Source organism: Cinclus cinclus, chromosome 15 (assembly GCF_963662255.1).
Source record: "Cinclus cinclus chromosome 15, bCinCin1.1, whole genome shotgun sequence".
NCBI lineage: Eukaryota > Metazoa > Chordata > Aves > Passeriformes > Cinclidae > Cinclus > Cinclus cinclus.
Window position 1 is genome coordinate 4,275,993 of NC_085060.1, and position 12,374 is coordinate 4,288,366.

Sequence of the window (12,374 nt, forward strand, 5' to 3'; positions counted from 1 at the left end):
CTGCTCCCTCCGACTTTCCCGTCGCGGATGGGAGCCTATTTCCGGGACACGCCCTGGCGTAAGGCGTGATGGCTTGCGTCCTGATCTGCCCGTCTAGAGCCGCGGCAACCATGTTCCGGGGCCTCGCGCTCTCCTGACGTTGTATAGCGTCCGGGTCTGGCTACGCTCCTGACGCTATATGATGCGGTCCCTATGTACGTTTCTTCGCTCCCCGTCTCGGTTTCCAGCCGGATGCTCAGCATGGTCGCCTTAGCTTCGTGGTCTGCCCTGTCCCGCGGGGGCCCGGCCGTGACAACTCAGGCAGCGCCGGGAGCAAGCCTGCCATGCAGGTTCCGGGGCGCGCCAAGAGAGCCCCGCGGGCTGAATACCCGCTGCGCTCATTCAGGGGCGGCCGCGGGGCGGCGCTGTCACGGCCGTGGCTGAGCGGCCCCGAACCCTGGATAACTACTGTTTTATGCAGACACTCTGAGGGCGCCGTGTTGAGATGCGCGGGTGGGGTGGCGGTGGAGGAGCCCCAAACCATGACTAGCTGTCGGTTTATGTAGGCAGCGGGCGGGCCCCGTGCGGCTATGCGCGGGCGGGGAGGGCTGCGGTAGCGGGCGGGGCGGACCGGGCGGGGCGGCGGCACCACCATGTCGGAGGCGGCGGTGGCGGACACCCGGCGCCTCAACGCGAAGCCGCAGGACCTCACGGACGCGTACGGGCCGCCCAGCAACTTCCTCGAGATCGACATCTTCAACCCACAGACCGTGGGCATGGGCCGCGCCAGATACACCAGCTACGAGCTCCGCATGCGGGTGCGGCCCCCGTCGGGCCTGCGGGGCTGGGCTGCCCGGTGTGCGGGTGTGCGGCCCGGGGAGGGGCGGCAGCGCTCGGGACGCGGTGGCCGAGGGACTGTGGCTGGGTAGGGCCGGGGTGGTGCCGCTGTTGAGCAGCGTGGGGCGGAGGAGGCGAATCCCCGGGCAGCGCCGGGCTGGGGCGAGCAGCGCGCCTGCGGGGCTCAAGGTCAGAGCTGATGGGTTCGCCGGGGCCGCTCGGCATCCAGCGGGGACTGGTGCGCACAGGGACAGGGAGGTGCTGCCTCAGCAGGCTCCTGAGCCCGTCCCCTCTGTAGAGCCCCGCTGGGTGGTTGCTGAGCAGGGCATGGCTGCACGTAGCTGCTTATCTCAAGCAGGGAAGGAGAGCTGGGTTGGCAGTATCTTGGGACCTGCTCACACTGTAGGCTGGTTGGTTTACTAAGGGCCCATGACCCAGGAGTGTGCATAACAGGCTCGGTAGGGTTCTCTTCGTTGGGCCTTGAATGAGCTGTACTGGTGACCCCTTCATGTCTCTGCGTCTGATAGATGGGGAAAGTAAAACCGAGCTTCCCCTAAAACAAGCTCCCTTTAGCATATGTTGTGCTGCTGGTTTGACTTTTGGTTATAGCATAATTTAACTGCTCGATCTCCACTGCCTTTCAGAAGAATTGGTGTTTGCTTTTTGCTGCTCTGATGCTTGGCTCCCATCAGCCTGCAGGTGGCAATTGGAACCTCTTAATCCCACTGAAACCAGCAGAGATGCTTTCACAGACCTCATAAGATCATAGTTAATTGTGTTCCAGTAATATCTGAGTGCTGCCCATCAGAAGGTTTTACTTTGTCAGTTCCTGCAGTGATTCAGGCTGTGTTGATGGGGTAAAGGTAAAGTTAATGCTGCTGTCATTCATTGGACTCCAGTGGCAGGGGAGAAAGGTGAGGAATTGCTGCATATTTCTCTAGTGACAAAAGATGGGCATGAAAAGCCTGTTAGGGTAGGTGCTCTGTTTTGGGAGAAGACTGCAGATAAGGTCTGGTCTTGAACAGTTGCTGGGGCAAGATTCCCTCAGTTAGTTCTTCTGTGGAGATGCCAGTGTCAGGTCAGATGTTCTTTTGCTCTGCAGGCTGCTATGAAGCTCTCTTATAGATCACTTCAAAATGGAGTAAACCTGGGGGGGGGGGGGGAAATCATTCTCCTGACAATCATATTGTCAGCACTGGTTCCAGTGTGTCCCCCTGGGAAGAGAGCGTGTTCCAGAAATAGTCACTCAAGGGAGAGGGAATAGCTGGCACTAAGTAGACTGGCTTGCTTGGATCTGAAGGACTTTGGTGTTTGTGCTGTCCAGAATTAGGAAGTTGAGTGTTCCCATCATACATCCTTCTCAGGAGGTTTGATTTTCTCATTGCAGCTTCAAGTCTCAGTTACGTGCTGAAATACAGTGTAGCATCCAGAGCAACCTGCAAAATAACTGCTTTGCTTCATTACAGACAAACCTCCCCATCTTCAAATTGAAGGAGTCATGTGTGAGGAGGCGATACAGCGACTTTGAGTGGCTGAAGAATGAGCTGGAACGAGACAGTAAGGTGAGGCCTGGCCCAGACCTCCCTATTGTTTAAACCAGGATGTGGGAACAGTTGCAGTAGTAATCTTAAGATTCCCAAAAGTGAGGCTGTGATGGTAAATGTTGCACCCCAGACACTTAAATCCAGGCATTAAACTGAGGTTCCTTTACTCTAGTTTGGTGCAAGGAGAAATCCCAACCACATATCCTCATGATGTCACAAATGCACAATAGTTTACTGGCAAAAATACGGAAAATTAAGGAATTTTGGCAAAGGAGTAAATACAGTTCTAAAACACTTATTGTAATACTACGTAGCATTAATTTACTATTCACTTAGCATGAACCTGTCTCACTTAACTTAGAAACCTGTAGTTGCTATGTTACCCAAAAAGTTCTCTTCCAAAAGAGAAGAAGGGAAGAGAGAAAGACAGAAAAGGTACAGAAACACACATAGTTACCAACTCCTAGGGTTCCAGTGTGGTTGAGATGGAAACTCCAGAAGGCAGGGGCCAGACAAGTAGGTTCCTCATGGTGGCTTTTAAGTCCAAGGCCTTTGTGGCCCCATCCCAAGGTGGAGCTTCTGGTCACTGGGCCGCTCAGGGGCTGGGTTAGCACTGCCCTCAGTGTGTGATTGATGAGCTGCTCCCGGGGCTGGGGTGCTGGCTCTGGACTGGGGGGTGGAACGTTTGACTGTCTCTCCTTTACAAGACCTGACCTGCCCGCCCACCAAACACACACACAGGCATTTGCCAAGCATCCTAAAATGTTTCGAGACATGAAACTTAGCCACTCTAACAGTGGGCACCTTCTGGGGATCTATCCATGTGATGCACTAGAGATGAATATCAAACAGCAAAGGATATCTACTTGCAGGTGGCTGTTCTGCTCATGGGGTGATTCTGTGCTTTCAGATTGTAGTGCCACCGCTGCCTGGAAAAGCTTTGAAACGACAGCTTCCCTTTCGAGGAGATGAAGGCATCTTTGAGGAGTCTTTCATCGAGGAGCGGAGACAGGGCCTAGAACAGTTTATTAACAAGTAAGCTTGATGTCATGGCTTTGCTGTGTGCTCTTTGCTTTTGCATCTTTAGCTGTTGCTGGGCTGTGGGTTGATTGTGAGAGAGTCTTTAGTCTTGACCTGCTGCTGGCAGGTGCCAGTGCTGGAGGGTGGTGCCCGCAGGCACGTAATGGAACTGGAACTAGAGCAAGTCCTAAGTGGGGGTTGTGCTTTGTGCTCTCTCCTGAGAGTAGTGAGTATTAGCAGAACAGCTGTGCTACCAGGACCCACCAACACGGTTCTGTTGGTTCAGGGCACGGTGTGAAAGGGTACAGCCTGTGCTCAAGCACCTCTTATTTGGCCTGTTGCAGAGCGACTCGTGACCTTGGGCTGAGTGTGGTGCAGGTGTGCTGAGCTGGCTGCCTCCCTCCTACAGACATCAGAGGCGTGGGGGTCTTGGAGGCAGCTGTGCTAACCTCCACATCTGATTTTCTTCCAGAATTGCTGGACACCCACTGGCACAGAACGAGCGCTGCTTACATATGTTCCTGCAAGAGGAGACTATTGATAGGAATTACGTCCCAGGGAAAGTGCGCCAGTAGGAGCACCTGGCACTGTCTTCCTCCATTCCACCTTCCCTCCTGCAAAAATGACATTTATTTTTACACTAAATCTGTCTTCTCTGAACCAGCTTTTCCTCTCTTGAACCTCCCAGTTTGTTCAGTATTTTCCTCTTTTGTAACTGGCAGCAGTTTGTTCTACTGGGCTGTGGTCGTGGCCTAAAGATGTGAAGATTAATGCAAGTGAGCACATTGTCCCACATCTAGTGGCAGATGTGGATAGGTGTGGAGCAGGAACTTGCTAATGGCGTTCTGGTGTAGGAGCTGCCTCTCTCCCTGTACAGGAAGGTATGAGATGACCTTCACTCCCTTGTCTGTGCAGCCCCAAGCATCTCTGGAGGAGACTTTGAAGAATAGCAGTGTCATGTCGGTCAGTGATTATATCAGGTATTAGAGTTTTAGTAAGGTTTATCCAAACCAGTGAGTAGGTGCCTGGGTGTGTCAGTCTGTCATCCACCCCGTTCACCCTGCATGAAACCCCCATTCTTCACTGTCTGGAAGTGCTGAGACCCAGCACCTACTCAAACCCCGCTATCAGCCTCCTGCATTACAGACCTATTAGGTGTATTTGTGCCCCCTCCTTTCTAAGGTGCTGCTGGCAGCTTGAGGGGTTTCCATCCCGTGTGCTCTCATGATGCTCTGTGTGGGCCATTTGGCATGTGGAAGATGGGATAGCCTGGGCTGTAGCCACATGTGCTGTGATGTGTTGGCTCAGAGTTGAAGAAACACCACCTGCCGTACCATGGGCTGCTGTGCTGGTGTTGCCTGCAGCACCCTGCTCGGCTGAGCCTAATGACCTTATCCTGGGTCCCAGCTGCTGGGAGGAGCAGACGGTCTGGCTGAGGAGGAGCAAGAAAAAGCTGGTGGGAGCAGTTGTAGGATGCATCTGTAATGCCACAGGAGGAACCAAGAAGTGGGGCCTGGAGTGAGGCCACCTCTCCAGAAAAGGACAGCAGAAAATGGTCAGTCCTAGCTTAGACATTTGCTTACAAAGCAGGAGAAGTAGCAATGGCTCTTTGTGTGTTCTCCCCTGTTCTGCAGTGAGTTACACAGTTACTAGTATGGAAGTGTTCAGAGCTTGAGGGGACAATGAGGATATAACTTGCTGCAGCAGAAGTGTCCTTTAGAGGCTCCCCCAGCTGCCACAGCTGTGATGAGTGAGGTTGGGCTTCAGCTCGGGGGCTCCTCAGTTCAAGGCTGGCTGGTTTATAAGTGGTTGGTCACTTTGTTGTGGCACAGTTGATCCTTTCTTGGAGCACAGGCCAACAGTGGATGCCCTCCTGTTCCTGCCAGGCATGTTCCCCGAGGCCTTCCCAACGTCTCCTCTGTTTTCTGGTGAGGAACTGGCACTGCTGGGCGAGAGGTGGCTCTTGCGGAGAAGTCGCTGAAAGCACGAGGGAGCTGCTTCGGCGGCTGGCTCGGCCCGGAAAGGGCCGTGGGGCAGCGTGGAGCCTGGTGCCGGTGGAGGCGGCCGTGGCCTCGGAGGGGCTCGGTCCCTTGCCTCCTGCTGCCGCAGATCGCGCTCGGGGCGGCTCCTTCCCCTGCCCTGCGCGGGGCTGCCATCCATCCAGCTGTCTGCACCCTGTCCAGTGTAACGTCCCGGTGCCGTTCGCATTAAACCACTGTGAAGCCAATTGTCTGCTTGGTCCTGGGGGCTACTGGGACGGGAAACAGCCGGGAGAGAGGGGGGTAATCGGCGAGGGGTGGGAGAGGTGCCGGAATAGAGCGGGCATCGGCGGGGCAGGGCGGGGAAACCGCCGGGAGAGGATGGACACGGACGGGGCGGGAGAACGGCCGGAACAGAGCGGGCACGGGTGGGGCTCCCTGGTTCCCCCGGCGGTGCCGAGGCGCGATGTGGTCGCCGGAGCCGGCCTCGCCGGACTGCCCTGACTTGCTGCAGCACGTCCAGGCGCTGTGCTCGCCGCCCACCCCGCTTTACCTCAGCTTCTTCGAGGAGGAGTGTCGCGCCATCGCCGCCAGCCTTCGCCTCGGGGCGGCAGCGGAGCCCTCGCCGGGCCAGGGGGAGCTCAGCGCGCTGCAGCCCGAGCCCGCCACCTCCACACCGCTGCCCTTCCCGAGCGACGGGCGCGTCCCGGACTCCCGCGCGGGCGATTGCGAGGCCGCCGCTGCCCCTTCCCCTGGCCTGGGCCAGGCCCCAAGGGAGCCCGGGTGCCTCCCACAGCCCGCGGCCGGCGCTGGTCCCGCCGCTCGCCCGCCCGCCCAGTCGCGGCGGGCGCGGCGCGGTCCCGGACAGCTTTCCGGTGGCGGCCCCGGCACCCCTGTCCGCTCTCCGGGCCGCGGCCGCGCCAGGCTCGCTCTCCCCCGCGCACGGGCCTCGCTGGGGCTGCAGCTCCCCGCGGCCGGCACAGGGCGCGGCGCCTGGGAAACGCGGCTCCTCCGGCCCCCAGGTAAGCGGGGCCACGGCGGGGAGCCCCGGCACGGCCACCGCCCGCCCGGAGCTGCAGAACTCTCTCTCTCTCTCTCTCTCCCCCAGGCACCAGGCTGAAGCTGACGCCGCCTGCCAAGTCCAGGTTTCAACGTGCCAGCGGCGCTTCGCAGCAGTCACAGCCTTCCAGGCTTCCCAAACCCGCCCCTCGGGACAGAGAGTTGAAAAGTAATTCTGCACCTGCCAGTTGCTTCACGCGAAGCAGAGAAGCACGTGGGTTAGGGTGCTGCATCGAGAAGGGAGAAGGGGAAGGGCTTGGGCTGCAGCCTGGCTGGGGACAGGGCATGGGGAGTGGGGAGTCCATGGAGCAGCACAGGTAGGAGCCTAGGAAATATTCTCATATCCCAAGGGATGCGTTAACACTGTCTGGCCTCCCGCCGGTGTGGGCTGGTTTTGGAGCATTCATCCCGTGGTGGTGCGGGCTCATGGGGTACTGGTGCCTGTGCGCCTAGAGCAGGCAGCCTGGCTGAGCTCTGGGCTGCCTGAAGAAGGAGCATTGGAGCTGCTTGGGAATAGTGGCCTCTGTGCTTACTGTCCACTACAGCTGCTGCCAAGGCTGGGAGCCGCAAACAGCCCTCCTCAAGGCTCTCAACAGCAATTCCTGTCGTGGCTTCCCACTCTTCACTGCGGCCTCTGGAAAAAGGGGTTTCGTCCAAGCGTTTTTGCCTCGATAAAGGTGAATCTTGGCAGAAGCCTCCAAGGCTGTGGAGTTGTGGGAGAGGGGTGCTGCTGCTGTGGGAAGAACGTTTAGGTCTTGGCTGCAGGGTCAAAGCTGATCTTGGAGAAAGGACTGGGGTAGGACTGCATGTGCTTGGGCTCAGAGGAGGGAAGGTGAAGTGCAGAGCAAGCAAGGCCAGGGGAAGTCCTTTCCCTCTTGCTGGAGAGGCATCCAGCAAAGAGCCTGGACAAATCTGGTGCTTGAGGTTCATTCATAGGAGAGGGAGGGAGTCAGTCAGGGCACTCTCTTACCAGGGATTGATGCTCTTTTTCCTTGCCTGGGTCTCATTTCAGGATCAACTACACAGAAGCTGGCATGCAATAGGACCCAAGAGCTGGAGGAAAATGGTGAGAGCAAAGAAAACCTGGCTGCAGGAAGGATTGTCTTGGGAGCAGGTGAGCAGTATGGAGGTGTAGATTTTTGCCTTGTGTTGGGGGGAGTGTGGAGAAACATGGGCAGCTGCCTGTTGGGCAGTGCTGCTCCCCAGATGGGCCCTGGCTGTCCAGATGTGCTGAGGGTGCTCCAGCCTGTGCTGCAGGCAGGGGGTGCTGCTTTCACAGGAACTGCAGCTGGCCAGCCTGCAGTCCTGAGCCCTGCAGGGGGAGAGGAGGTGAGGAGGCTCTCCCCACCCTGCTGGGACAGGGTGCTCTGTCCCACCCTGCCCAGGCAGCTGCCTGCCCTCACTGTGAGAGCAGACTCTTAGCAAGAGTCCAGAGCTTCTGGGAGCAAGGCCACCCAGGAGCACTTTCTCCCAGCAGCACCCATACAAGCCAAGCCAGCAGCAGCTGTTGGGCTGGAAGTGCTGAGAGAATTCTGACTCTCTTGGACAGGTTCTGTCCTTCCCTGATCTGGACCTCTGTGGCCAGGTTGAAAAGTGGCTGAGGATGGTGGGTTTCTAGTACTGACACATCTCTTCACAGCTAAAACTAACCAGACATGGGTGTATGGGGAGTCCTCTTGGTCCAGTGAGTTGGCCTTTGGCCTGACTTCAGGATGTGAAGATTCAGTCCCTGCTAAGCAGGTAAGAGCCAGCTGTGTCTTGTCACCATGGAGCACTGTTCAGTCTCTGGCTTGGGCCAGCTATGCCAAAGGTGAAAGATGATGAGACCTGGACCTGCCAACTTCTGACTGGCACTTGAGCTATTTTAGCCTTTCCGTGGGGTTTACACAAGACCATGGGCATTTTTTGCATGGCTTTACTGCCTCTCCATGCTCAGGGGACTGCAGGCTTCTGTCCAGTTAGATTTTCTAAGGGCCTTTTGAATCATGCAAACTTCATGTGGCTTGTGTTGTCACTTTTATATGTCCTGACATGTAGGACATGGCCCCAGGATGGGATGTGCAGAGCCTGCAAGATGAATCGCCAAATTAGGAAATCTACCTGCAAAATGAGTTTGTGTATTTTCCAGCAGTTTTAGGGCTCTTCACTCTGTGGCTGCAGCCACCTAAAGGCATTCTTGTTTCCCATGGGTGCTGGCTGATGCTTGCTACAGCAGCTCCTTTGCCAGGCACAGCTCCTGTGATGGATGTGCCCTGGCAGTGGTCCCCAGGGTGCTGGGCTTGGAGTATTGGATGGGCTACAGTGCTCCTCCAGAGGATGGGCTGTGCTGTGGCTGTGTTGTAGTGGGGGTGATAACTCCCTGCATCACACTTGCACCCTGCTCTTGCCAGTCTGCAGGTGATCAGCTGTCCCAGGAACTGGAACGTGTGAAGAAAGAGCTGGAGCAAGTGAAGGGCGAGCTTGGTACGTGGAGCTGGTTGTTCTGAGAATTGCAGGACACCTGCAATCCAGGTGACATCCCCTGTGCTTGTACCTGGAGTCCAGGGCCTGCAGCTCCATGGGAGTAGGGCTGACTTCATGTTTAGGGGATAGAGCAGGTTCTCAGCTGCTGCCCTAGAGAGTCTTGGCATGAGTTGTTTAGGATGGACTGAGCACACACCTTCTTGCCTCCTGTCTGCAGCTGACAAGACTGCCCAGTGTGAAGCCTATGAGCAGACAATCTCCGCCTTGCAGGCTCAGCTCAGAGCAGCAGGTATGCTCCCTCACCATGGTGAGCCCTTGCTTCTGGGCAGGCTGCAGGGATGCTCCAGTGATCCCTTGCTGGTGTAACTGAGGGCTGTGAGGTGGGAGGGATACAGCTCATGGCCTTTTCCCAGGGGTCAAGTGCTGAACGCCAGAAGCATCGCTGCTTTGATGTTGCTGTTGTTTCCCAGGAATCTGTCTGAAAGATGCAGCATTTTTCAACAGTGGTGACCTGGGGAGTGACTGACAACTGGGACATGGGGTCAGACAGCAGCCATTGTCTGGCTGTGTGAGCCTCTGGGCCAGTGTTATATGTGGAGCTCTTGAATTAATTAAATTTCTAACTCCTTGTATATAAGCAAAATAAAGGTGTCTTTTGCAGTGGTGCTTGCTGTCTGCTTGGGTAGAGCCAGTGCCCAGTGCTGCCCACTGATCCCCAAAGTACTGGGCAAACAGGGCAGGTCTGTACTTGGCTACAGCAGGTTTTGCTCAGCCAGAGATTTGAGGTCTGTTGCAAGGAGGAGCTGGGTACTGGTGGACGGAGGTACAGTGTGGCTCTGGGGAAGCATTTTTGGACAAAACTGATGCTTCCAGATGGGATGCTTGGATGTGTGGTGGTGGTGGGCAGCTGTATGGGCTGGTTTCTGCCTTAGACCACCTTCACATTGGATATGGGAAAAGCCAGTGCTGGCTTATGGCGCATTAGGCTTCTTTGGCTATTTATTCCTGTTTTATTATCAGTGACTGGGGGCAGGTGGTGGGAAGCAACACTTGGGACTCAGTCCAGTCCCTCACTGTTCCTGCATGCTGGCCCTGCTCTGCTGCCTTCTCTCTGTGGTCAGTTGATGCAGGCACCTTGTTGCACTGCCTTGTGTCTGAATGAGGTACTGGAGATCCCACTGTCTGGTGCTGGCAGTGCCCTGGGGTTGGGCTGGGAAGGCCAGCCTGTTCCTGCTCCTCTGTTATTTCTGACTGGTGTTCCTGGCTGCCTTGGAATGCGCATTCACAGGCAGCCCACATCCCTTCCTGGGGCAGCTGCCCTGGGCTGCACCTGGCTGCACAGGGAAGTTGTGTCAGCTGTCTCCCACCCTTGCTTGGCACTTGGTTGCTGGGGTAGCTCCAGTGCTGGCACAATCTGAAGCAGAGACCCCTAACATGCTGTGTGTTTACCTGTACATGCATGATGAAGATAACTTTTTGGTGCAGGTACTAAGGGAATTAGTGAAAAAGTGCCCTGCTAGATTTATTATTTGTAAACAGGCACTGATGGGCGAAGCTGGACTTGATGGTCCTTATGGGTCCCTTCTAATCTGAAATGCTCTAATGCTTCAGTTGTGGAAGGTGGCGGGGGCATCGAGGACTGATGTGGATCTGTTTCTGCAGGGCTTCTGGCCCCCTTTATGGGCTGGAGCCATCTCCTACCCTCCTTTGATGCTGGCTACATGTGCCTTGCTAGTGTTTGTCTTCCTGCTGCTCCTGTTAAGACATGCACTTGGCTTGTTCCATGTTTCTGCCTGCTCCCAGCCCTTGGCCTGTGCTGCTGGATCAGGGCCCTGAATGATGGAAGTGGAGAGCAGTATGACTGAGAGGTGAGGATGGGACACTGGGAAGACAAATGTGGAGCTGCATGTGAGGTCTGGGAGCTGGAGACATGTTCTGGTGTCCTGATGCTGCTCCCTTCGGGAAACTGCCTTCCAATGCCTGATGCTGCAAGAAGGTTTCTGGCAATAGGCAAATAATGTAATCTGCCCCCTCACTGTTCTAGGTACCCAGTATCCGCTTGTCAGGGACAGGGTGACCCTGCTTGAAGTCCTGCCCGTGGTGCTGCCTGCCCTGTCTGAGAACATTTTCGGCGATGGCGCTGCCCACCTGGGTCCTTGCCTGCAGCTGGCAGCCCTGGAAAGAGTGGGCAGCGTCTGAGTAGTAACAGCCGTGCTTCCTCAACTTCATCATGGGGTAAGGGGCGTTGCTGAACTGTAGTTCCTCAATTCAAAGAAGCGGGGGCGAGCTGGCGTCACTGCCAGTTAGAGGCATGAGCTGTTGTTTCCATCATCTCATCTCTCCGGTGATTTCCATCTTCCCGGCGTTTGCGCCCCCACCCCCGGAGGTCCTTGCCTAGCGCTCCTGTCCCCTCCGCTCGGCAAGCGACTGAAATCCCTTTGCCTCGATAGCGGCGCCGGAGCCGGGTATTGCCAGTGATGCCAGCGAGGGGCTGGCTTACCTCTCTGTGAGCTGCCACTTTGAATGGGCGCTCACGACACGCAAGCACTGGATTGCATCAGGCGCGGCCTGCTGAGGGGCGGGTTCCAGCCTGAGTAAAGGATGATGCTGGCCCCTGCCTCTCTCCTGCCTGCCGAACAGTTCTCCCAAGACTCGCGTTTCCCATCACGTAGGGCTGCCTGTTGCTCCCAGAACGGAGGGGGCTGCAGCGGAGCATTCGGAGGTCGGGGTGGAGTCACCCCCCCAAGCCGCGGGATGAGCTCCGCTCGCAGCCCCTGCGGCAGGGCTGGCCTCGCCTCCCCGCCTCGCTCCCAGCCCCGGCGCGGCAAGCCCGGGACAGGCTCTGTTCTCATGGCTCATCTGGACTCGGGGGACCCTCGGCCGCCCCCTCCGTAGACTTTCCCGAGGGAGTAAGGTGCCTTGCCCTGGTCTCGGAGCTGCGTCCGCAACAGCCGCACTCTGGCTGCCCGAGCCATGTCTCACCCCCGCCCCACTTGTTACTGGAATTTATATTTTCTACAAGTTGCGCGGGCACCCTGACGCGGGTGGCGTTGGGAGGCGGGGTTCCCGCTCTTGGCTGCCTTCTGTGCGCCAAAAAACCTTGGGGTTTTTTGGTGGCAGGCGTCTTGAATGCTTTCTCCTGCCTCCCATTTATTTGTACTAGTCCATCGTGAGCAAAACTCGTCCCCCTCTATGCTCTCGGCCGCACTGAGTTCGCCTAGAGGAGATCGCGCCGAGCCGAGCCGAGCCGCTGGTGAGTGGTGGTGGACGCTGCCGCCGGACCGGGAGGGGCTTGGCGGAACCGGTGCGGCTGTTGCATCAGCTGCCGCCGGCCCGCACGTGGCCGATCCTGCCGGCTCGGATTCTGCCATATCTGGGGCATCGGCGGGCTCCGCGGGGGGACGGAGATGCCCCCGCGGGGGCAGAGGCGGCGGTCCCGAGCTATCAGCTTCCCGCCCGGCAGCGGGAGGCTTCTGCTGCCGCCCCTCTCGTT

General features: G+C 57.2%; 1 protein-coding gene across 4 annotated transcripts; it reads left to right on the plus strand.

Moving 5' to 3' along the window:
• The first annotated feature begins 618 nt into the window (after positions 1–618).
• On the plus strand, positions 619–5,607 carry SNX12 (sorting nexin 12). 4 transcript variants are annotated; one of them, XM_062503038.1, is made up of 4 exons: positions 619–797; positions 2,283–2,378; positions 3,271–3,395; positions 3,853–5,607. In XM_062503038.1, exons 1-4 carry the CDS (start codon positions 633–635, stop codon positions 3,953–3,955), a joined length of 489 nt encoding a protein of 162 aa, XP_062359022.1. In that variant the 5' UTR covers positions 619–632; the 3' UTR covers positions 3,956–5,607. The 4 variants fall into 4 exon arrangements, with proteins under 4 accessions (XP_062359022.1, XP_062359025.1, XP_062359024.1 ...); XM_062503039.1 differs by having other exon boundaries at positions 629–749; XM_062503041.1 differs by lacking the exon at positions 3,271–3,395.
• The last annotated feature ends 6,767 nt before the right edge of the window (positions 5,608–12,374 follow it).

Coding starts and splice junctions, on each gene's coding strand:
- SNX12 (XM_062503038.1), top strand. CDS start 633: ATGTCGGAGGCGGCGGTGGCGGACACCCGGCGCCTCAACGCGAAGCCG. Junction 798..2,282: donor GCTACGAGCTCCGCATGCGG/GTGCGGCCCCCG, acceptor GCTTCATTACAG/ACAAACCTCCCCATCTTCAA. Junction 3,396..3,852: donor CTAGAACAGTTTATTAACAA/GTAAGCTTGATG, acceptor ATTTTCTTCCAG/AATTGCTGGACACCCACTGG.